The following is a 23,727-nucleotide window of genomic DNA, read 5'->3' as shown; positions in this document are numbered from 1 at the left end:
CAATCCAATAATAAGGACAAATGTGTAAATTTGTCATCTCTCACCCACACACACGTCTCGAGAACCGCCACATCGCCGTCACAATCTCGTCTCCGATGTGAACTCGTCCTCGCCACCACAAAACCTTCGTCCTCACCACACCATTGTCTTCAATCCTTCCATATCTGACCTCCACCACACAAATTTATACCGTCTGTGACCTCCACCTCCTCTGTCATCGACCACCGACTTCCACCACATAACATTCAATATCTTTGTTTCTGAGATGGAGAGAGACGAAACAATGTTGCAAGGAGAGAGCTTTGGTGACAACGCAGTGTATTGTAGGGAGAGAACATTGGTGACAGAGACGGTGACAACGCGGTGGCCGACAATGCTAGAAAGAGAACTTGAGTGAGTGGATGAAGAAGAGAGAGTGTTGAATAAATAAAGAATAGGAGGATTTCCTTTCTTTCTAACTACTATTAAATTACCCTTTCATTGATTTTTTTTTATGTTGTGTGATGATGTACAAAAACTCTCCAATATGGAAAAACTAAAAAATACATCGGACGGTTTTGGGGAATTTTCGGTAGATTTTTTAAATCTTTTTTTGGTTACATGAGATAAGAAAGGAAAAAAAAACAAAAGAAAAAAAAGAAGCAAAGAAAAACTACGTCCTAATAAAGGACACTCCCATAGCATCAGCTAGTAAGGCTGATGATAGGCATGGTAATGGTTGATGTACCATCACAAGAGTCTCTGATTGATTAGCACCTATATTTGCAAGTATATCTGCGCAAGAGTTTCCTTCTCGAAAAATATGATGAATGGAAATATCCCACTGCTTATCCAAATACGTCTGAATGAGCTCCAAGAGGTTCGCATAGTGATGAAGCCTCGACACTTCCTTTGACACTAAATGCACTACATGAAGAGAGTCAGAAAAACAAACCAGTTTCTTATAACCAGCCTCCCAACAAAGCTTAATCCCAATCATAAGGGCATGAATTTCTGCATGCAAAATATTGGACAACCCCACACTACCATAGAAGGCAAATTGCATTTTTCCCTCAAAATTCCTAACCAATCCACCAAATCCTGATGTACCTGGGTTAGTTAAAGCGCTACCATCTACATTAAGAACCATTGTATCATTATCACCATGCTGCCAGCATACTTCATGAGTGGACCTAACTAGTGTGGTTGAACTAGTATTGTCGAATGCCCGTTGTGAAACTTGCAATTGCGCATAAACATTTGAAACTGTAGTTGAGACTATTGGTTGGATACCATCAAACACCAACTTGTTGCGAGTGCACCATAGGTTCCACATTATAATAGGGGCGACACTCCCTATCTTACTTAATAACATTTGAATGATATCACTCATATTACTCGAGAGATTACTAGTGCACAACGACGAAATGTCAGGAAATCCACATCCAGACCACACTGCAATAGCTCGTGGACAAAGGATGAGGCAATGAAGTATAGATTCATCCTCCCCGTTACAACATGGACATGTAGCAGAAACATTCACCCCTCGATGGTGAAGGACATACTTAGTTGGAATAGAGTTATGACAAACCTGCCAGATAAAAAATTGTACACTAGCTGAAAGTGGTAACTTCCAAATCCAATTCCATTTCTCCGGTGAAACAATATCATCCCTTCGAGATAAGAGCCAGTGATACGCACTTTTTGCTGTGTATTCGCCATTTAAATTATCTTTCCAAACCCAAGTGTCGGCAAATGAGGTAATTATGGTTGGTTTCAGTTCATGTATTGAGGCAACAATTTCAGGAGATAAGGGAAGATTTAGCTCATCAATGATGCTTTCCCCGTTATCCCATAAATCCTTAATTTTGAGGCATAAATGATCTGGAGAGATATTTTGTACCACATTAATAAGAGGATGTTTGACGATCCAAGGATGGAACCACATATTTGTATCTCCATCTCCAATTTTGTACGTGAAACCATCTTCCAACACATTAAGAGTTTTGAGGATTGCATTCCAAATAGGTGAACCTGTCTTTGCTTTTTCTAAAAACATATTACCCTCTTTCAAGTATTTGTCAGCAAGGATAGACACCCATAACTTCTTGTCTGATTGCACGAGACTCCAAACAAGTTTTCCCAACAAAGCTGTGTTTTGTAATCGAGCTGGCCGAATTCCTAGACCTCCAAGCTTCCTAGTTTTTGTGATCTTGTTCCAACCAACCATGTGCATGGCTCGTTCCTTTTCCCCATGCCAAATGAAATTTCGCACTGTCTTATCAAGAGTTTCACAAGCATATTGGGGATACCAACAAATTTGCATAGTATATGCTGGAAGTGAAGTAAGCACAGCCTTAGCAAGGGTGACTCTTCCAGGTTTATTCAAAAGCCTCCCTTTCCAAGAAGCAAGCTTAGAGGCTACTTTATCATGGATCTTTAGGAAATCTTCTTTCTTTGTACGGCCATATCTCATCTTGAATCCCAAATAATTCTCCAAACGATCAGTGAATGAAATATTAGTGAGATTTTCAAGTGAATCTTTTATGGATCGACTAACTCCTTTGGACGCATAAGCTCTTGATTTCTCCAAACTAATTTTTAGACCCGAAAGAGCACAAAAATTATTTAAGAGGTTGGAAATAAATTGCGCTTGGGAAGGTTTGGCTTTCGCAAAAAGAAGCACATCATCTGCAAAGAATAAGTGAGATATTCTTGGTCCTTCAGGGGTAATGTGAAGAGGGTGCAAGTTCCCTTCTTGAACTGCTTTTTCAATCACATCTCCAAGTCTCTCCATACAAAGTACAAAAAGATATGGTGATAGTGGATCCCCTTGACGAAGACCACGAAGAGGTTGAAAATGCTCAGTCCTACTTCCATTCCACAACAAAGATACCGAGGTAGCTGAAATGCTGCTCATTATAAGAGAAATGATAATAGAAGGAAAACCAAAGTATTGGAGGGTTTCACGTAGAAAAGTCCAATCCACTCGATCGTACGCCTTTTCTAAATCAAGCTTATATATGACATCTCCGTGCTTCTTCTTCGCCTTTCGCATGTGATAGATAAACTCTTGAAGGATGATGGCGTTATCAACAGTACCCCTTCCTGGAATAAAACTACTTTGCAAAGGGCTTACAATATCAATAAGCATAGGCCTTAATCGGTTTACAAGAACTTTCGAAACCAATTTGCAAGTGACATTACATAAACTTATAGGCCGAAATTCCTTAAATGATGTCGGGTTATCAACCTTAGGGAGCAAAATCATGAGGGATTCAGCAACTTGTGGGTCAATGGATCCGGTCTCAAACGCATTCTTCACAAACTTCAGAACATCATCACCAATATCCCCCCAGAACATCTTGTAGAAAATGGGTTGAAAACCATCTGGCCCAGGCGCTTTATATGATTTCATGCTCATAAGAGCTTGATACACCTCTACTACTTACTTTTATAATATTTTAAAATAAAATTAAAAAATATTACTTTGTACCAAAAAAAAAATTAAAAATATTACTTATAAGTATTTTATCACAATGTTTCAAAAACAATGTGTTTTCATCTCACTCCCTTGAAAAATATTGTCCCAAAAAGTGAGAAATTCATCCATGTTTCCCTTCATCACATTTCCTTTATAGCCCGCCTCTCCATTATCATCCTAACATCCAAACAAAGCTTAAAGAATGTATAGATTTATTCTTAATTAAGTATAATATTCATGTATGTATAAATTATAATAACAAGGCTTTTTAGCTTTACAACAGTCCTTCATTTGGCTATAATGTATTTAGTTTAATTTTAAAATGAAATTAATTTCTATGCACAAGCGGTTTAAACTTGTTTACACGTACGTCCAATCAAATCATATCAAAGAGATATTTCGTAAAGATATTTTATAAACCAACTTTAGAATGCATACTAACAAAATAATAGTAATTAAAAGGTGGCACTATATGGTTATTTGATTGGATGCATATGTAAAAAAGTTACATGCCACAAAATTATATATATTTCATCATTTATTTTCGCCTATTTTCCACATGTTCGATATCAATCGAACATGTGTAAAATTTTAATTTGTATATTTGCCGGTGAAAAAGAAAACACACACAAAACATCCGGGATAAGTTGATCAAGATGTCTAGTACATTTCAATGTTAGGCATTACCCATCTTTATTTCTTTTAGCCTTACTTACCTTTCCCCTTTGTTATCTCACCCCCCTCTTTTTGGACAAGGGGCAAGGAGGAAGCTAATCTTAAGATTCTAAAAACATTAAATACAAATTGGACAGCTCAGATTACATGGTCATCAATCTCAACTGTCCAATCTTTATAGTTTGTTTGAGATGGTAACCGGAGGCAGGGAATGCATTTCCCATCTTTTTCAGCAAGATGTGTATATGCTTTCTCAACGAATTCGGATACTCTACAGCCACAGCACGGTGCAGCGGACTGTAGATGATCCCTACACTTTCTTCAATAAGGATCATATTAATTAATGTTTGCAGCAAGATGCCATTATATCTTCTCAACAACCATTATATTCATAGGGTAAGTGACTGATAGAAACCTGTACCAAAATACAATTTAATTGTAGAAATTGACTTTTCTTGATGGAAGAAACGTTTACAACCGAAACAGATTTACACACATTATAGACGCAAACTAAGGAAAGAAATATCGTACACAATTACTACCCAGGACGAAGAGATGTGTATATGCTTTCACAACAGATTTGGATACTCCACAACCATAGCATGGTGCGGCAGACTGTAGATGATCCCTACACTTTCTTCAATAAGAATCGTATCAATTAATTTTAGAAATTGACTTTTATTGATGGAAGAAACGTTTGCAACCGAAACAGATTTACACACATTATAGACACAAGCTAAGGAAACAGACATAGCACACAATTACTATCCAAGAAATCTGACAGTCTTGGTCTCTCCCTCCAAGAATTCTGAGGGTTTGGTCTCTCCCACCCAAAACCATTCAAAAACTATCACATTTTCCTTTCATTTCTCTATTTATTTTTAAATTTTAACATAACCGACGTGATAGCTGCTCGTAACTGCCCATAACTATCATAATAAGAAGTCTAACAGTGACTTGTACATAGAGATGGGAATTACTGGGCTGAGCAACGGGCGGGTTCGGTCCCAAAACCCCCCACCAGCCCAAACCGAGAAACATATTTATCAGGCCCATTCCCGACCGTTAGCCAGTTCGGCTTGTTTGGGTTATGGTTTGTCGAATCAACGGTTTGCTCGGATGGGTTGATACGGGTTTGACCTAACACAATAAAATAGAACTAAAGAGAGACGGTGTTGGGTGCAAACACCATGGCAGAGATCGACCCACCATGAAGTTGTATTCTGCACAGAAGCTACACCCTGTTGTTGCAGTTCTCTATTTTTTTATGTTTCAAAACTCTCTGATCTCTCATGGAAGTTTTGCGTTTTCTTTTTTGTTATTTCACCTTTTGTTGAAAAGTCAATAAAGGATGAGGATAACGCTGCTCCACTGCTCTGTCACACTGGGTGCTGCAGTAAATCAATTCCCGTCAAATTTTAGACACCTCACACTTTCACAGTCACACACATATACTTTTAGTAAGAGGTGAAATAACACTGCGGTCAGTCTCGGTTGCCGGTGGGTTTCAATTTAGAGACCCAAGCCTGACCAAATGCAACCGAAAGTACACGTGATAATTCATAATTTTCACCCGACACCCGAACCGCCCCGCCCGCTTTATCAAAATCATGTTCGGATAACACGGGTTTCGGACGACGGACAATCCTTTGCTCACCCCTAGGGAATAGGTCAGGCACACCAACATGAACCTATGACCTAGCCTACATCCATGTTACCCCAGACTTTTTTAAGATTAAAAAAAAAAAAAAAACGACTTTTTGAAAAGTCTATTAGCTAAAAATGTCCTGGTACATGCCATAACGAAAGTTTTTTAGGCTTATTAGGCCAGCCTACTTAAGTAAACAGGAATAATATTTTTATTACTATTATTATATTAGATTTTATATATTATATTAAATTATAAATTTGCTAACTTTTTCAGTAATTTAAGTATATTGGTCTACATTAATTTTTTGCAATGTATTGTTATATTCCCTAAAGAAAAAAAAAGTATTACTATAAGCTACAACTCAGATGGTTAAAGGCTACAAGGAGATTTGATATGTTGGGAGCGCGAGTTCGAACTCGCAGTTTCCTACTTTTCAACATTTGGCGTACGTGAATTTTACCACTAAGCTTTAAAACCATAATTGAAATAATATCATATAAAATTAGATTATCTAAAGTATCATGTTAAATATAAAAATGGAGCATAATCTCATTGGTCTATTAGTTTTTTAGTCTATTTAAAGATATGAGATTACTTTTTTAGAGACGTTAAAATGAAAATGTTTTTAAGCGGGCTAACAGGGTGAACCAGAATTTCAAAAGGTCATCTTCAGATCTAAAAATAAGCTTATGAGACTGACAAATAACAGATAGGCCTTGATTTTTTTTATCAGACCATACTTTGGCCTTTCAAAGGCAAACTCGCCTCAGCCTAACAACAACACCTCTGAGAGCAGCGATCATGATAAAGGTGAAATAGATCAACCTCTGAAACTTCGACCAATCCATACCATCTGCTAGGAAAAACCTAGTAATGATCATAGTAACTTGGGGAACAATCATGAAACAATTTGTATCGGGCATTTATTGATGACATAATTAAGCTACACCAGGTCTATGCTTTTGTATTAACAGCCTAAATAATGAAAAATGAAAAAAGTATGTTACTCTGTTTGAACATCACTAACCCAGCACAATCCATGAAACACGACAAATATTAGTTTAAAGCAGCATACACTGTTGATGTAAATTAGGTTTACATTGGCATCTAGCAAGAATTCACTAGTGCATCACTTCATACAATCCATTTCAAGATACACTTATAAAAGTAGGATGACATGGCAAAATAATTGCTCTACGTCAGTGTAAAACTGACTTTTAGTCACAGTGCATGTGTTTTCTAAAATCAATAAATATATAGAGATACATAAACTATTCAACTTCTTCAGTTAAGAGTTTAGTCTGAGATATAGAGAAAGAAACCTTGTAGAGGACTGAATTCCATGAGTCAAGAGACATGAAGAAGCTTGTTAACAGCCGAATCCAGAACATCTACATGCCTTCTCAGAATTTTTCTTCAAACCGTCAAGGATTTCAGTTGTAAACTAGGACCAACGAAGGAATATGAAAAACACTAAATTGTTCCTAATCAAATATTCAGCAGAATAGAAAACAAGTTCAGCTCAGACATACAGTGTATATTAATACTAATATACTAATAAACAATCAGTTAGCAAAATAATATCTTTAAAATGGAAGAACATTTCTATAACTTGTGTTGCACATGAGGGGGCCCAGGGGATCATCCACATTGGGCCCAGAGCAACCACGCAGGTGGGTTGGACACCACATCTTAACCCAAAACCTTAAGACATTGAGTTTATATAAACAAAAAGAACAAAAAGTAGGGCTCGAAAAAAGCCTTCTTTATATCTTATTTGATATTGATTGATAGTCATTTGATATATCCTATCTGTCTTTTTTTTTTCTATTTATTATCTATAAATTAAGAGAGAATTATTGATTTTATTTTTTATACCTTCAGCAAAAAGAAAATCCAAAAATAAGATTCGCCCCCTTTTCTAAATTTCATTAGGGGGCCCCTTTACGAAACACATCAACACTCTAATTATCGTAAAATTAGGCACCTATTGCATAATTAGGACGGATTCCCTTGTTCGACAAAAGATCCTTTTATATACAATAATGGTATTGTAGCGGGTATAGTTTAGTGGTAAAAGTGCGATTCGTTCTATAGATCCCTTAATAGTTAAGGGGTCCCTTGCGTGATTCATATCACGATCAAAAACTTTATTTCTTACTTAAAGGGATTTAATCCTTTATACCTCTCAACGAACGATTCGAGGAATAACATACATTATCGTAATTTGTATACAATTTAGATTAGAATTGATTCTAAAATTATGAAACATAAGTTTTTGCAATTGGATCCAGAATCCAAATTTTTGAATATGAGTAAAGGGAGAATGATATAGAAAATTTGTTTCCAATCGTAACTAAATCTTCCATTTTTTTTATTATTTGTTTTGTATAGGAGAAATTGAAGCAAAATAACTATTAAACAATTTTTTTTTTTTTTTTTTTTTTTTTTTTTTTTATCCTTCTTTCAAAAAAAAAAAAAAAAAACAATTTTTTTATCCTCTCACTTATGAAGTGTTCAACCTCCACTTTTTTAAGCAATGTGGAACTTCTAACTCGCACCTTCTACCCAACAAAACTTGTAGGTGAGATGAATGTTTAGCCTTTCAAGTTGCATAAGGCTTTGTTTGGGAGTTTGAAGGGGAGGGGAAGGGAAGGCTTCGAGGGGTGGAAAATTTGAGGGAAAATGGAGAAATCTTTCAAAAAATTTAAAAAAGTAGTTTTTTAGAGAATGATAAATTAATACATGATTATTATATTTTTTATTTTAAAAATATTATAACAACATAGATTAAATTTGAAGAATTCATATAAACCCCCCAAAACCCTCCTCCAATACAATTTTTTAATTCCCCCGCATGAGGAGGGTTTTGTATTATGAAGAAAAGTTAACCCCTCAAAGCCCTCCCCTCCCATTTTCCTCTATTTCTTCCACTTGCTCATTCCTTTTTTCCCAAGCCTTCCCCTCCCTTCCCCTCCAAACTCGCAAACAAAGCCTAAATGTATTCAAACATTCAACATCTATAAACGACTTTCCATTCAACTCATTTTTTTACCTAAATACATTTAAGCATAAACAACTTTACATTCAACTCATTTTTAGTAAAATCATTTTTACAAAATCAATTTTTGTTTCAGCATAACCAAACATGAACTAGTCAAACCAAACATGCACTAAGTTAGCAATTGGCAAAGAGCAAAGTGATTGGATACAATTGGGATGCTAGACTATCAATGCTCTTCATTTCTTCATTCAATCTGCATCATTTAACGTCAAATTTCATCTATTTTGCTTAAATTTCTGAGAAAAAATAAAAAACAAAACAGCATAAAATAAGAGACAAAAAAAAAAAAAACTTACTTGAGACAGGAATTTATATAACGATTCCCCTTAGTTGCTGCATCAAGCACTGAAACAAAAGCACAAATAAATAAATAAATAAATAAATTTGAATAAATCGTGATTATCATTGTGATGAATATTTGAGAAAAATGGAATGGGTAGCTACCGGATTCTTGAAGATGACCGGCGGCGTCGGTGAAGCATTGAATGTGATGGAGTGAGGTGTCAGTGGATTGAGAGAGGGACAAGCGAAGAGAAGCGAAAACAGAAGTGAAGCTCTGAGCAATGGCGAAGGAATCGCGTTCGACAACTTCAATGGCTTTCAATATTTCTCTCTGATTGTTAGCATTGAAGATTAGGGTTTCTCTTTCTGATTCTGGATTAGGATTGGTTTCTTCTTCTTCCACGGGGTCTCCCATTTTCACTTCCTTTACCAATTCGATCGATCAGTAAAGAGTCGCCAGCAGCAACTTCCAGATTTTCTGCTTCAGGACTAATTTATTTTCCCACTTTTTAATCCGTAAAACAAATTCATACAACATCATTTAACATTTTTAGTGAGTAAATAAACAGTAAAAATGTTGATGGAAAACAAATAAAATTTGTGTGAAAAAAACATATAAAAAATAAATTACTTATTTATGCTTATAAAATTTAAAACAAAAAATAATTGAGAAAATCAATATAGTTAATTATTCAAAAAAAAAGTGTAAAAATTGTCAAAGTAAATTGTATGAAAGCATGTTGAAATTACAAAATAGAAAATATAAATTGAAAATAAACAAACAAATAAGTTTATTTTAAATTAATAAATAAAACAATTTATAGTTAATTTTTTGAAATAAGAGTAGTTAAAAGTAAAAGTTATTATTAACGGTTAAAAGACTAATTTAATTTGTTTAACAAATTCAATGTGATTCTCTTTTTTATATGATGAAAGAAAGAAAAAACTAAGGAAAAATACGGGTGTATTACACCATAAAACATCAGCAGTTAAATACGTTTTTTATTCTCATAAATATATTAATATTTTGTATTGGTCCCCCAACATTTTTTTGACCTTTGGTCCCCCAAAAAAATTTCAATTACTGTTTTTTATTCATACTTTTAAGTCAATTTATATGTGATATTATGTTCAGGAATGTCTATAGCATTATAAGAATCTCACAAAAAAAATATATTAGCATTATAAGAATTTCTTCGAAAAAAAATTATAATTTTATGACAAAACATGAATTAAATATGTGCAAGTTTCGAGGCAAAAAAAATGATGAATGTTTTAATGATGATAAACCTTGTAGAATAAAAACTGAGTTTTATGAATTGTGATATACTAATGTTTTAACTTTGTTTTTTGTTGAAAGAAAATAAACATGTAAGGAAGCAAGAAATAAGTCACTTACCCAACAATAAAAGAAACAGGGTAGCATGAGCGCATCATAACTATAACATCACAAGCTTAAAGATGATATTGAAAGAAAAAAAAATGTTTAAAGTATGAGAGGATTAGTTGTTCAAGCGAGGGGATCAAAATCAAGAGTTTTGAACAAATAATTTATCATTCAATAAGATTATATTCATAATCATATACATTTTTCCTCACCAAAACGAGATTCTCATCAAGTATTGAAGATTCAACAAATGAGATCATATTCACAATTAAAGATCATATTCATATAATAGAAGATATATCATACAAAAGAAACACTTCAGTTTCAGTTTAGAATGACTTAATATGAACTTTATAATGACTTGATATGAACTTGAGAATGACTTAAGACTAATCAAAAAGTAGTTCGAATTTAAGATTGGAAGCATTTTAGCAACACTTTTGATTCCACACAAGTTGATCAAGAACCAAAGGTTCACATGCAATCTCATATACAATAAAAAATTATCAAAATTCTTCAACCTCAAGTATCAAGATCTATATAAAATTGAAGAATCAAGATGCACCGAAACAGGCATATCGTTATTCTAGTTCATAAGCACATCATATTCAATCTCAAGTGATTAGAATGATACTTTAGAATAATACTTCAGAATGGTGCTTCAGAGTGGTAAGCATCGTGACTTAATAACGGTACTTCATATTCATGACTTCATAATGGTACTTTATATTGAAACTGTGCACATCATATTGAAGTACATATAATGGACTTCAAATGTAAGTTCTCTATATTAGATCGAAGTACAAAATAAACTTTATATCATGCTTAGATTTAAGTTTTGAACATCATATTAAAGCACACAACAAATTTCATACGAGACTTAAAAATCACAAAAGATACGGTCAATGGAACCAACTTCAAAATATGTATTGAAGTTCAAAAGGAAAAAAAACCAGATAAAGTTGAAGCATTATATTATGGAGGATGCCTGTCAAAGTCCACATCACTGAATGGTGAAATAACAACCAAATCGAAGCTTGCACTAAAGGATAAAACAATAACTAGTTTTTAGCATGTTCTCCAAGTTTGAAAAGGCTCCACCTTTCTATATAAAGACTACGTGCTCAAAGACGGAAATCATGAGATTGCACTGCACTTTGAGATCGGATTAGAATCCTAATCTCATCAAATATTGCAAAATACTTTTGAGATCCAAATCAATCTCGAGATCAAAAGCAATCTCAAATGCACTGAAGCTTACAATGAGAAAGGATCCTCCTATGTCATACAACAGTCCTTTGAAATCTTCACCTTCCATTATAAAAGAGAGAGAAAGAAAATTTACAAAAGTGTGATCCAAGGGTAGAGATGTGGACACTTGATAGAACATGAGAGAAAATAAATTGAGAGAGTTCGTTTAAAGCTTACACTATATCTTCCTATAAATCTTCATGTAAAAACGAGTTAAACTATAAATTTATTTGTAAAAATTCATTTTTAGAACTAAAAGTTACAAATCTTAACTTCAAGAAAATCAATTACAAAAACAAAACTAGTATTGTTTAAAAGCAACCAAAATGTCATAATTAATTTCGACCTCTCTAAAAATAGAATTAAATATACACATGTTTACCTTCAAACTTTTGGACGATAGGACCACCCTAAAAAAACAAATAACTTTAGGCCCAAATAATAATTAAGAAAAGGGCCGGCGGAAATGTAATCAAAATAACGCCTACTCCCAAACAAAGCTTAAAAAAATTGATGGTTTATTTTTAAAAAGTAGTTATGATACGGACTTACATGATAGCATGATGAATTTTTACAAGATAAAAATGTAAAACTACTTTACACTTTTAATTTAGGGTTAAATATGTTTTAGTCCCTAAAAAATCATGAGTTTTTAAGTTTAGTCTCTATAAAATTTTAATGGTAATTTTAGTCTTCCATAATATTGTAGTTTGTAAGAATAATCCCTATAATGCAAATAGGGACTAAAGATGAATAAATTTTTTGCAGGGACTAAACTAAAAATCTTGTAATTTTGTAGGAAAAAAAAATATTTAACCCTTTAATTTATCCCTCATTTATATTTATCTAAAGATATCACCTAACTTCAAAGGAGCAATGCACAAAGACAAAAAAGTCTGTGTCAAAGAAAATGGAAAAAGACAACGGAAGCAAGAAGTAGGATTTAAGAAATATACTTGTAGTAAAAATTGAATGAAAGGAACACCAAATGAGTTATTTAATTAAATATAATAATGTCAATTTAAACTCATAAAATTATTGAAATTATTAAGTCAAACACCGTGTCTGAATCCTTACATCTTTAATTGTGTGAGTTTTTGTTGGTAGTGGCCGAAGTTCGAACTCCGAAAAGTCAAACACCGTGTCTGAATCCTTACATCTTTAATTGTGTGAGTTTTTTTTGGTAGTGACCGGAGTTCGAACTCCGGACCTTGCATATTTTATGCATTGTCCATACCAATTGAGCTAAGCTCACGAGGACTTAATTGTGTGAGTTTAAATTATTATTTGACATTTCGTCTATTTAAAAAAAATTAAATTAAATATAAACAGAGGAAGAAAAGAATGAGTTAAAAAACTTAAAGATTCAAATTCCTTCCTAATTTGGCTTGCAATTAAATCCAATTCGACCCACCTTTACTTTACTATCTCCAAAATTGCAGGCCTTCCCTGAACGCTTTTTTCAATTTGAAAACGAAGTAGTACGTAACAAACAAAGAAAAACGCTTTTTTTCTTTTAACATTCAACAACAACGCACACACTCTCTCTCTCAATCTCAACAAATCTTGCACCTAATTTCCGTTATCCATTTCCTCTACACCCAAAATTCACTTTATTTCGCTTCGATCCACACCATTTCCGTTTCATTTTCTTCAACATTTTCTCCTCCACCGCCTTCTCCTTCACCGCATTGCTTCCAGGTTTGCTCCGATCTGTTCCTCATTTTCTTTCTTTTTCCTTCTTTTTTATCAATTTCGTAAAATTATTATTATTACCAGCTTATAATGTAGCTGCAATTTCGAATTTATCTTTCATTATTTTTTTTTTAATTATTTTTCTTGTATCATTTTCTGACAAAATTCTTTCAACTTTGAACCATATTACCTTTTTTTAATCAACCAATGCCACCAACATTATTATTATATTATTTAATGTAGCTTATTTTTAATTAATCTCTTTTGTTAGTCGTTCATTTTACTAAAAAGTAGCATATTATTATACTCATTTTGCTGCTGATGTGTTTTAGGTATATGATTTTGGATACGAATTAAGGTTGTGTTTCTTGAAATTTTATATCTTGGTGTAACAGTGTAGAATTAGCTAATCAAAGGGGAAAAGGGTATCCGAAACGAGCATGCAGTGGGAACAGGAGGGAAGTGTGAATCAAATTGAAGAAGAAGGTAACAGCTTGCTTCTGTCTCTGAAGATAGTTTACTTGCAATTTTGCATTCCGTATCTAAGACATTGACTGGATTTTTATATGGTTTTAGGTAGCCCGCTTGCACCTCTGATAACATGGATAAATGCAGTGCTTCCAAACTTTAATCTGCCTTTAGAAACTTATGAGGAGGAATTAAGGGCATGCCTGAGGGATGGATCCGTATTATGTACCATTTTGGACAAGCTGGTTCCTGGTTCGCTGGAGGTAGTAGGAATATCAGCTATGTATACATTAACATCCATTGTATATTAATTGAGCTGAAATCAAGTTAGAGCTGTTTTCATTATATTGTTTGTGTCCTCTTTCTTCTAAAGAATGCATTTTTAACTTCAGGGAAGTGGTTCTTCGAATGAGCCGATGAGTGTCGAAAGGTTTCTGGTGGCCTTGGATGAACTGGGATTATCAGGATTTGAATTGTCAGACCTGGAGCAGGTATAAGAAGTTCCTTATGCACGATGCAATTTGAAAAAAATGCTGAGTTATGACTTTTGCTATATTTGGTAATTGGCTGTCCTTGATTCAAGGGCTGGCTTGATAAATACCCCATTTGTCTGTACATTGGCAGTAGATGCTTAGTTTCACCCTTTGTCATACAATGAAGGAGAACCACTGTATAATTTAATTGAGATGTTTAGTATTTTATTGTTGCGAGCTTAATATTTGCTTCAGTTGGATTTCTTTTGTGGATTGTGAAAATACTATCCAGCTTTATACGAGCATAGGCCGTGCATAATGTTGACTAATAAAATAAATTGAATGGCTCTGTCCAAACTCCAAACATGACACCGGGATTCCATTTTTCTACTGCAGTTAATCTGTACTAATTATATAATTTTGCAGGGATCCATGGAGCCCGTGCTGCAGTGCCTTGAGAATCTGAAAGCTCACTTTGTATATAATGCTGCACGTGAAAACATCCGAGGTTGTTCCAGGAAGAGGTGGGACCAGCCCGTCCTAACATCCCTGGAAGAAACTGATAGTTACCTCAAGGATGCTTCAAATTTCCAATCCGCTGTTGATGGTTATGTTGAATTAGGTATTAAGATCCATTGAGTAATACCACAATTTCAATTCATTAACTGAATTTAAATTTAGTTTCAAAGAAGCCATGTGATCAATGTATCTGATCCCACCCAGAATGTTAAGGCTCAGTTGTTGTTGCCGTTTCTATTCCTATCCAAACATTTTTATGTTATTTGTTACATTATACTTTTGTTTTCTCTATCCAGACGGAATTGCTTCCCTCGATCATCTTGGATTCAAATCCAATGAACTGTTGAAGTTGAAGCAAGGACTTCGCGTGGATATTTCAGATGCAAAACTTAATGAATTATTAACTTCAAACAATTTGGACGTAAGTAATAAGATACTTAATTTGTTTGTCTCTATCAATATTCTTTTTGTTCCGGTTCTTGCCATTTGATAATTCTTTTAACTTTTACATGTATATGAATTTGAATCATTGCCATTATCCCATTTATAACCCTAATATATTATTTAAATCTTTTTCTGCAGAGTGTCTCAACTCAATTTCTTTTTGACATAGTAAATAGGATCCTAAGTGATATCTTCGAAAGGAGGAATGGAGATATACCTCAAGTAAGTGGACTAAATGGTTTTGCAATAAACAATGCCCAATGTTACTACTTTGCTCTGTCTAGAAAAATTTAATTTAATTGTGTTACTGAGCAGCTGTTCAATTTCCCATTTATTTATATGTTTATAGGCTCAACGTGCAGCATGCTTGTTGAGGAAAATTCTGCAAGTAATTGAGTTACGCTTTTCAAATCAAGCAGAAAGCATGAAAAATGTAAGTTTAACATTCTTTGCCTTTTTTTTTTGCCAAAAAGTAATTGTTTTATAAATTCCATTGAACAGTGACTAATTTAATGTGTTGCATATCTGAAGCAAAACAATATTTTCAAGGCTCGTGAGGGAAAGTATCAAACAAAAATAAATGCGCTTGAAACCTTGGCGGTTGGTACAACAGAAGAGAATGAGGTATTTTCTTTGTTGGTGCATCCGGAGGCATGTTTACTGTCTTTTTATATTATTATTGTCTGCTAATTTAATTTTAAAAAGTTCTCTTCACTCTCTACAGGTTGTGACAGGTTGGGTTCAGCAGTTGAAGGTGAAAATCTATCTCATGCCTATCTCTGAGTTCAAGTTAATGGATGAAATTATCAAATATAGATCTTTATTTGCATTGTCGTTGTCATGGCTTATTTGTGTTGCATGTTTGAGTAATGATCTTAATTGGGTGAATAACTAACAAACACCTTGACGAAATAATTTAAATTGATAAGAAGCCACTCATATTGTACGGGTGTTATACAGCAAAAGGAGTACATTGGTACGAAACTAGTTTTATGTAAGCTGGTGTACCAATATTTTATACAACTTCAAATGTAAATGAGTGATTATTGCTTAAATATATAAAGAAATGCTTGTTTTTTGAAGAGATATTCTGGTAGGACCCATAAAGAGAATAGTCCAATAGATAGTAGAGGTGAGGTGGCAAGTTAGTTAGAGGGAAGAATGGGAAACACATGTGGCAGTGAGTGAGTGAGTGATTGGTGAGGTGTGTGATCTATTTTGTTATAAGAGTGCGTGAAGGCAGAGAGGGAAGATCATTATTCAGCTAGAAACCTTAGGGTTTAGGCAGAGAGAGAAATGTCTCTTCTATTAGGCTTTGTTTACGAGTTTAGAGGGGAAGGGAGGGGAGGGGTTTGGAAAAAAGGAAGGAGCAAGTGGAAGAAATAGATGACATAGAGAGGAGAAGGTTTTGGGGGTTCATTTTTATTCATAATACAAAATCCTCCTCATTTGGGGTAACTCAAAAATTGTATTGGAGGAGGGTTTTGAGGGGTTTTGGAGGGTTTACATGAATTCTTCAAATTTAATTTATATAGTTATAGTATTATTAAAATTAAAAATATATTAATCATAAACATTAATTTATCATTCTCTAAAAAATTACTCTTTCAAAAAATATGAAAGATTTTACCACTTTCCCCTATATTTCCAACCCTCCAAAGCCTTTCTTCCCCTCCCCTCCAAACTCCCAAACAAAGCCTTAGGAGCTTTTGCTCTGGGGTTACATGGGCTATCTTCTGTAATACATCTATTTTTAATTCAATAATACAGTTGTTTCTTTTCTTTGAATTCGGGTTCCTACCACATTCCTTTTAACATTGTATAAATTTTTATTGAAAATGATTTTATTGATATATAGTTAAGTGTATTTTTAGATTTTGTAATTTACAAAACTGATAGTTTTTCTTACTTTCAATGTGATTACTGTTAACTAACTTGCTACAATCATTTGTATCTTCAGTTTTCTCTGCAGCTTGAAAAAACTAAATTTGAGGAGAAGAAGAAACTTGAAGAGCAGGATTTTTCTCAATTAAAGAAAGACAAAGTTCGCAATGAAATTGAAATTTCTGCATTGAAGCAAGATTTGGAAATGGCGCAAAGATCACATGAAGAACATGTTTTGCAGTTAGAAGTGCAGGCTTCTGAATCTAAAGCTGAATATCAGAAAAAGATACGGGAACTTAAATGCCAGCTTGCTGATGCAAAGATGCAAGTGAAGGAACTAGAGACATTTTCGGAATCCAGATATTTGAATTGGAAGAATAAAGAGCATACCTACCAAAGTTTTTTAAATCAACAATCTGGGGCTTTCAAGGTTCGTTTCTATGTTTTGTTTGCTTTATAGTTGCTAGTTTTTATGGTGTGCTATTGACCATGTAGTTTGATGCTTTCTTTATAGGAATTGAAAGCTGTCATGAAATCTGTCAAAGATGAAGTGATAAAAACAAAAAGAAGCTACTTAGAAGAATACAAGTACTTCGGTACGATACAGTGTTTGAAATTCTGATGATTTAACATCCATTGTTTTTTTTTTTTTTTAATGATGAATTTGATGTATTTACAAGATTTTCTTATGTAGGAATCAAGCTCAAAGGTCTAGCCGAGGCTGCTGATAATTATCACGTTCTTCTAACAGAAAATAGGAAATTATATAATGAAGTTCAAGATTTGAAAGGTACATATTATTTATAGTAATGGTAAATGTGAACCGTTTCCTTGCTTGCTATCCTGATTTACTTTTCCTTTTGTTCTGAACCATTTATGAATAGGAAATATCAGGGTATATTGTCGAATTAGACCATTTCTTTCGGGGCAAAGTCAGAACCATACAACAGTTGAGTTTATTGGTGATGATGGAGAATTAATTATTAGCAATCCTCTTAAACAAGGAAAAGAAAGCCGCAAGCTTTTTAAATTTAATAAGGTTTTTGGTCAAGCAGCAAGTCAGGGTACTGCATTTTTTTTCTTTTCTTTTTCATATTATTATTATTATTATTATTATTATTATTATTATTATTATTATTATTGTTATTGTTATTGTTATTGTTATTGTTATTGTTATTGTTATTGTTATTGTTATTGTTATTGTTATTGTTATTGTTATTGTTATTGTTCTTGTTCTTGTTCTTGTTCTTGTTCTTGTTCTTGTTCTTGTTCTTGTTCTTGTTCTTGTTATTGTTATTGTAACCACAGTAATGTTCAACTCATGAATCAAAATTTTCTTTGTAGAGGAAGTATTCTTGGACACTCGACCACTAATTCGTTCTGTTCTTGATGGGTTCAATGTTTGTATATTTGCTTATGGTCAAACTGGCTCAGGAAAGACTTACACCATGGTATACATTTCGCATGTTTAATACTTTGTTTACATCACAAGTGGATATATGGTTCAAGATGTTTACTTAATAATTGTCTTTCTATTAGAGTGGACCTAACCTATCGTCAAAGTCAGACTGGGGAGTCAACTATCGGGCACTTCATGATCTTTTCCATATCTCCCAGAGTAGGAAAAATTCTATTGTTTACGAAGTTGGAGTTCAAATGGTTGAAATTTATAATGAACAAGTTCGTGATTTACTGTCAAGCAATGGTCCTCAGAAGAGATATCCTTTTCCATTTTTATTCCCAGACCCACAATAATGACAGGCTTGTGCACCAGGCCTCCCTTTTATTTTAAGTTACGCAGCTCTTTATTCATACTTTCATTCATGTATTGGCATACCAACTATGCATATACACCCACATGTATCAAAGGCTTGACATATAGTACTGTTAATCTATTTGCTTCATGCCTATTTTTTTGGCTCCCGTGTTTGCATAATTTATTTAGATGCAGCAGTTTTGACCATCCATTTACTTTTGTTTAAAAGTAAAATATACTAATTTGATCCATGTTGCCTACCCCATTTAGTGGGAAAAGGCTTGGTTGTTGTTGTTGTTGTTGTAAAAGTAAAATATAAGAAGTTTCTTTTCCTTGACTTGCACACACTTGGGATTTGGAATACTACCCAACCGAATGGATTGGCTGTCCCTGATGCAAGTATGCATTCTGTGAATTCAATGCAAAATGTCCTTGAGTTGATGAACATTGGGATGATGAATCGGGCAACTAGTGCCACAGCCTTAAACGAAAGAAGTAGTAGATCACACAGGTTACATTCACATTTTAAGATTTTCTTCTATGTCAATTTTCCAACTATGCAGACACAAAACTTAATTTTATTTTATCATCATATGGTAGCGTTCTCTCTATTCATGTCCGAGGAACGGAAGTGAAGACCAACTCTCTGTTGCGTGGTTGTCTGCATCTTGTAGATCTTGCAGGAAGTGAAAGAGTGGATCGCTCTGAAGCTACCGGAGATAGGCTTAAGGAGGCTCAGCATATAAACAAATCACTATCTGCACTTGGAGATGTTATATTTGCTCTGGCTCAAAAGAGCCCACATGTGCCATATAGAAATAGCAAATTGACTCAACTTCTTCAGAGTTCGTTAGGTAATTGTTGCTACAACTTGCCATTCGGTTGCTTCTTCAAAAAATAATAAAAGAAAAATTGCCAGTCGGTTATATTTGGTTTCATTAGTCCGTATTTTGATTTTAGCATATTGTAGTCATGCTTTACTAAATTGCAGTAGCTTTATCACTTGTACTTCACAGGTGGTCAAGCAAAAACCCTTATGTTTGTACAGCTTAATCCCGATGTTGCTTCATACTCTGAAACTATAAGCACTTTGAAGTTTGCTGAAAGGGTTTCTGGTGTTGAGTTAGGCGCAGCTCGTAGCAACAAAGAGGGAAGGGATGTGAGAGAACTAATGGAGCAGGTTATTATTTTATTTTATTTTCATTTTCATTTTTCATATATAATGCATCTGGTCTGGTGCACATATGGGTCATGAAGTGCTGAATTCAAACATGCACCTTATTTTGATTGGGAAGTTTGTTGCATACATATAGTTTATGAAACACTAAATCCAATTGCACTTTGCTAGATTGTTCAGATCAGGAAGTTTTGCTAGGGAAATAAAACTAGGAAAAAGTTATAATTTTTCCATTTACTGGGTTCGTTTACTGCTTGGGAAGCTGACAGAGGTGATACTGGCTTAACCACAGGAAATAGTGTTAACATGCAATTTATTTCAGTTGTATCCTCTAACCAGCAGTAATTTGTAAAAAATAAAATAAAAAATACCACTCAAATTTAAATACTCCCTCCGTCCTTATATATAAGCCCTCTTTACATATTTCAAGACAAATTAGTAGTATTAATTAGGGTATGTTTAAGAAAAATAATAATAAATGTATCTAGTAATTTGAAAAGGGGTTTATATTTAGGAACAAATTTTTAGTCAAATAGGTGCTTATATATAGGGACGGAAGGAGTAACGATTAATGTTGCTGATATGAGAATGCTACTATAGATGAATGGCCATACAAGATAAGATAAGATTATCAATGATACCATGAGAGAAAAACTAGAGGTGTCTCCTATTGTAGAAAATATGATATAATCTCGTCTTGCGTGACTTGAGATTGTGTGGAGAAGATCCATAGAAGCACTGGTAAGGATAGAATGGAGGACAGTCCAATCTTTAGATATTACTCATTACAAGACATCATGGCAGTTGTTTGATCCATGCAGCCAATTCCACTTGGGGTGGGAAAAAATTGAACTGTTATCATATTGTAGTTGTCAGTTGAATGTTTTGGCCTAGTTTATGCATGATACCTGTGAAATGAAAGCAGTTGGCTTAAACTGGTAATTCTGTATTATTTATGGCCTGTTTAGATTGGCTTATTTGGGCTTATCTACTGGCATTAGTTTTGTGAGGCTGTTTGAGAGAACATTTGAAAACAACTTATGACATTTTTCATAAGCTTTTCTCAAAGATAGATTGTGAAAACAGCTTATACAACAACAACAACAACAACAACATCCAAGCCTTATCCCACTAAGTGGGGTCGGCTACATGGATCAAATGACGCCATAGTGTTCTATCAAAAACCATATTTGGATCCAACCATATTTATAACATATAGAAAATCATTTTAAATTTATTTCATCATTTTTTTAATAGAAATAGCTTATGTAAGTAAGTGCTTATCAAGATAAGCGCTCGTGCTATAAGTTGCAAATGAGCTGTTTATCCAAACAGGGCCTTACTAGTGCGTACTGACTAGTTTATTCTTGCAGATGTCATTTCTCAAGGACGCCATGGCAAGGAAGGATGAAGAGATTGAGCGGCTGCAGTTGCTCAAGGCCAATCATAATGGTGCAAAACCTTTATCTCCATCACTAAGGCATGCATCATCATCCCCAAGGAGACATTCCATAGGGACTCCCCGCAAAAGCACAAGACTTACTGGAGCAAGGAGCCTGGGAGTCAATGAAAAAGCTGCTTTTGACATGGATAACGGCTCAGAGTACAGTGATAAGCATTCAGAAGCTGGTTCTCATCAATCACTGGATGATTTCAGGAACAAGTCCAGTTTCCTTCAGTCGAAATTACCTCGAGAAGACGTCGATCAAAATTTTAATGACGACATTGAACTCTTAAGATTTGGAGATGCAGATTCTGAGGAGAGATTAAGTGATATATCTGATGGTGGGCTTTCAATGGGAACAGAAACTGATGGTTCAATCAGCAGTATTGTAGAGTACACTCTTTTCCCTGATCCCGAGAAGACAGCTGAATCTACACCAGTTAGGGATATGACATTGGACAGCCTTCCTGCTCAGAGCATGGAAAAGTGAGTTCTTCCTTTTAAATAATTTTCTTCAAGGCCATTGTATCTTACTTATTCTAGCATATTATGGTATGTATGCTCTTTCATTGCATGTGATTGCTAGGGGTACAATGCATGCTCTTGCATGTCAAACCCTAGTTTTTTGTGTAGGGTTTTTACCAAGCCATCATCGAAATCAGACTTGATATAACTTTTTGTTTCATTAACTGCAGGCCCATTATGCCATCAAGAATTCCCAAAGCTCCGCAAGTCCAGCCAAAACTGCAGACAAGAACTTCAAGGTTATCCTTGAACAGAAGCACCTCGAAGGTTTCGTCAAGTATGTATATTCAATTAGCTTTCATCCCTTTTATTTTGTTATGCCTCCGAATTAAATATCTAATTTGTGGCCACAACATCTGTTCCCATTCTAAATTGATCTGTTACCCAGTCTCCCTTGGTTGTTCTGCTTCTCATTTCTTGTCTTACATGCAGGTGTTAAAAAACCCCCAGCCGGTAGCTCTTCTTCGGCGAGGCCTTCTAAACGATGGCAATAGTTAGGATTCCACATGGATGTTGTAGAGTGTTTGTAGAGATAGCCTATAGGAACTTTTGATTCACGTTAGGTGCTAAATATATTTATTATACTGTACTCAAGGCTCAAGAGTTATAGCTGATTTCAGCTTCAATGTGTTATTATTATTGAATGAGGCAATTGCAAACTCTAGCTTTGTAACTAGTTTGTATGTAAGTTTCAAGGTCTTGTTACTGATTACTGAATCTGTTGTATTTATAACTTTCCTTTCAGTAATGTTTTCAGCGTAGCTGAAGGAAGAAATGTCACAATTCATCTAACATTTAAACCTAACATTTGATACTTTTAGGATATTATTGAATGGAGGGTAAATTTTCATTTTGAAAAAGATATTGCATGTTGCACAGTGATTTATGATGCTATGAGTAGTTGGAGAAAGATTCCAGCCACCGTTTCCTAGTGACCTCTTTGGAAAAGGGTGGTTCATGCTTAGATATTTTTCTGCTCAAAATTGCAGTGCAAGCTGTGTTTGAGGGTGAGAGTAGTTGAGAGGAAGATGGGGAAATATTTGGAGGGGTTGTAGAATCAAATCAGATGAAGTTGTTTATTTAGTGGTGGAAATTTGTTGTGCATAATACACAACTTATATCCTAATCAATGCAAGTTCAAATATTTTTTGGTTTTATATTGATTTTTTTTTTTTAAAAAAAATCATGCATTTTTAGCCTGTGATGAGATTAAAACGTATTATTTCTGTTAAATGGAGGATTTAACAAAAATAATTCAAATACTGATTTAAATTGAAAAAAAAAATCAAGATTAGAATGATATATCACGTATTTCTCTTAATTCAAATAAAATAATAACAGTGTTATACTTCAAGACTAGAATTCTATCCTATTTCTCCCTCTAAGCTTTCTACCTATGTACAAAGATGGAACATTCAAAAGCTCTAGTGAACAAAAACAATAAAAAGCCATAGTATAAAAACACACAATAAAAAATCACAATCTTGAATTGAATTGGGATCAATTAATTAGCTTGAGTTTTAGTATTATTTTGTAATTTACCCAAGCTTTCCTAGTTCATAGAGATCT

General features: G+C 34.1%; 2 protein-coding genes across 9 annotated transcripts; one reads left to right on the top strand and one right to left on the bottom strand.

The window, feature by feature from the left end:
• Positions 1-4,012: 4,012 nt before the first annotated feature.
• Positions 4,013-9,604, bottom strand: LOC146934177 (uncharacterized). Of its 8 annotated transcripts, none has more exons than XM_085706038.1 (5): positions 9,298-9,604; positions 9,150-9,198; positions 9,002-9,046; positions 7,112-7,203; positions 4,013-4,553 (listed from the first exon to the last, which is right to left on the bottom strand). In XM_085706038.1, the coding sequence occupies exons 1-4, from the start codon at positions 9,548-9,550 to the stop codon at positions 7,137-7,139; spliced, it is 414 nt and encodes a 137-aa protein (XP_085562164.1). In that variant the 5' UTR covers positions 9,551-9,604; the 3' UTR covers positions 4,013-4,553; positions 7,112-7,136. The 8 variants fall into 8 exon arrangements, with proteins under 8 accessions (XP_085562164.1, XP_085562163.1, XP_085562161.1 ...); XM_085706037.1 differs by having other exon boundaries at positions 4,082-4,766; XM_085706035.1 differs by having other exon boundaries at positions 4,475-4,775.
• Positions 9,605-13,199: 3,595 nt separating this feature from the next.
• Positions 13,200-23,018, top strand: LOC146934176 (P-loop nucleoside triphosphate hydrolases superfamily protein with CH (Calponin Homology) domain-containing protein). Its single transcript, XM_085706033.1, has 22 exons — positions 13,200-13,474; positions 13,864-13,954; positions 14,045-14,199; positions 14,329-14,427; positions 14,836-15,031; positions 15,225-15,349; positions 15,511-15,594; positions 15,722-15,805; positions 15,904-15,996; positions 16,097-16,126; positions 17,333-17,686; positions 17,771-17,852; positions 17,951-18,046; positions 18,141-18,320; positions 18,601-18,707; positions 18,796-18,975; positions 19,360-19,523; positions 19,613-19,866; positions 20,029-20,192; positions 21,563-22,119; positions 22,329-22,435; positions 22,591-23,018. Exons 2-22 carry the CDS (start codon positions 13,909-13,911, stop codon positions 22,650-22,652), a joined length of 3,219 nt encoding a protein of 1,072 aa, XP_085562159.1. The 5' UTR covers positions 13,200-13,474; positions 13,864-13,908; the 3' UTR covers positions 22,653-23,018.
• The last annotated feature ends 709 nt before the right edge of the window (positions 23,019-23,727 follow it).

The sequence above is a fragment of the Medicago sativa genome, chromosome 4, assembly GCF_051527215.1.
Source record: "Medicago sativa cultivar Bolivia chromosome 4, Bolivia_mono, whole genome shotgun sequence".
Lineage (NCBI taxonomy): Eukaryota > Viridiplantae > Streptophyta > Magnoliopsida > Fabales > Fabaceae > Medicago > Medicago sativa.
This window is presented reverse-complemented; position numbering and strand designations above follow the sequence as displayed.

What these genes read in the sequence shown, in the direction of transcription:
- LOC146934177 (XM_085706038.1), bottom strand. Translation starts at nt 9,550, where the DNA reads ATGGGAGACCCCGTGGAAGAAGAAGAAACCAATCCTAATCCAGAATCA. An exon ending in TATATAAATTCCTGTCTCAA is followed by an intron (nt 9,047 to 9,149) that starts GTAAGTTTTTTT and finishes TAAATGATGCAG; the next exon opens with ATTGAATGAAGAAATGAAGA. An exon ending in GATAGTCTAGCATCCCAATT is followed by an intron (nt 7,204 to 9,001) that starts GTATCCAATCAC and finishes GACGGTTTGAAG; the next exon opens with AAAAATTCTGAGAAGGCATG.
- LOC146934176 (XM_085706033.1), top strand. Translation starts at nt 13,909, where the DNA reads ATGCAGTGGGAACAGGAGGGAAGTGTGAATCAAATTGAAGAAGAAG. An exon ending in GTACAACAGAAGAGAATGAG is followed by an intron (nt 15,997 to 16,096) that starts GTATTTTCTTTG and finishes CACTCTCTACAG; the next exon opens with GTTGTGACAGGTTGGGTTCA. An exon ending in CACCTCGAAGGTTTCGTCAA is followed by an intron (nt 22,436 to 22,590) that starts GTATGTATATTC and finishes TCTTACATGCAG; the next exon opens with GTGTTAAAAAACCCCCAGCC.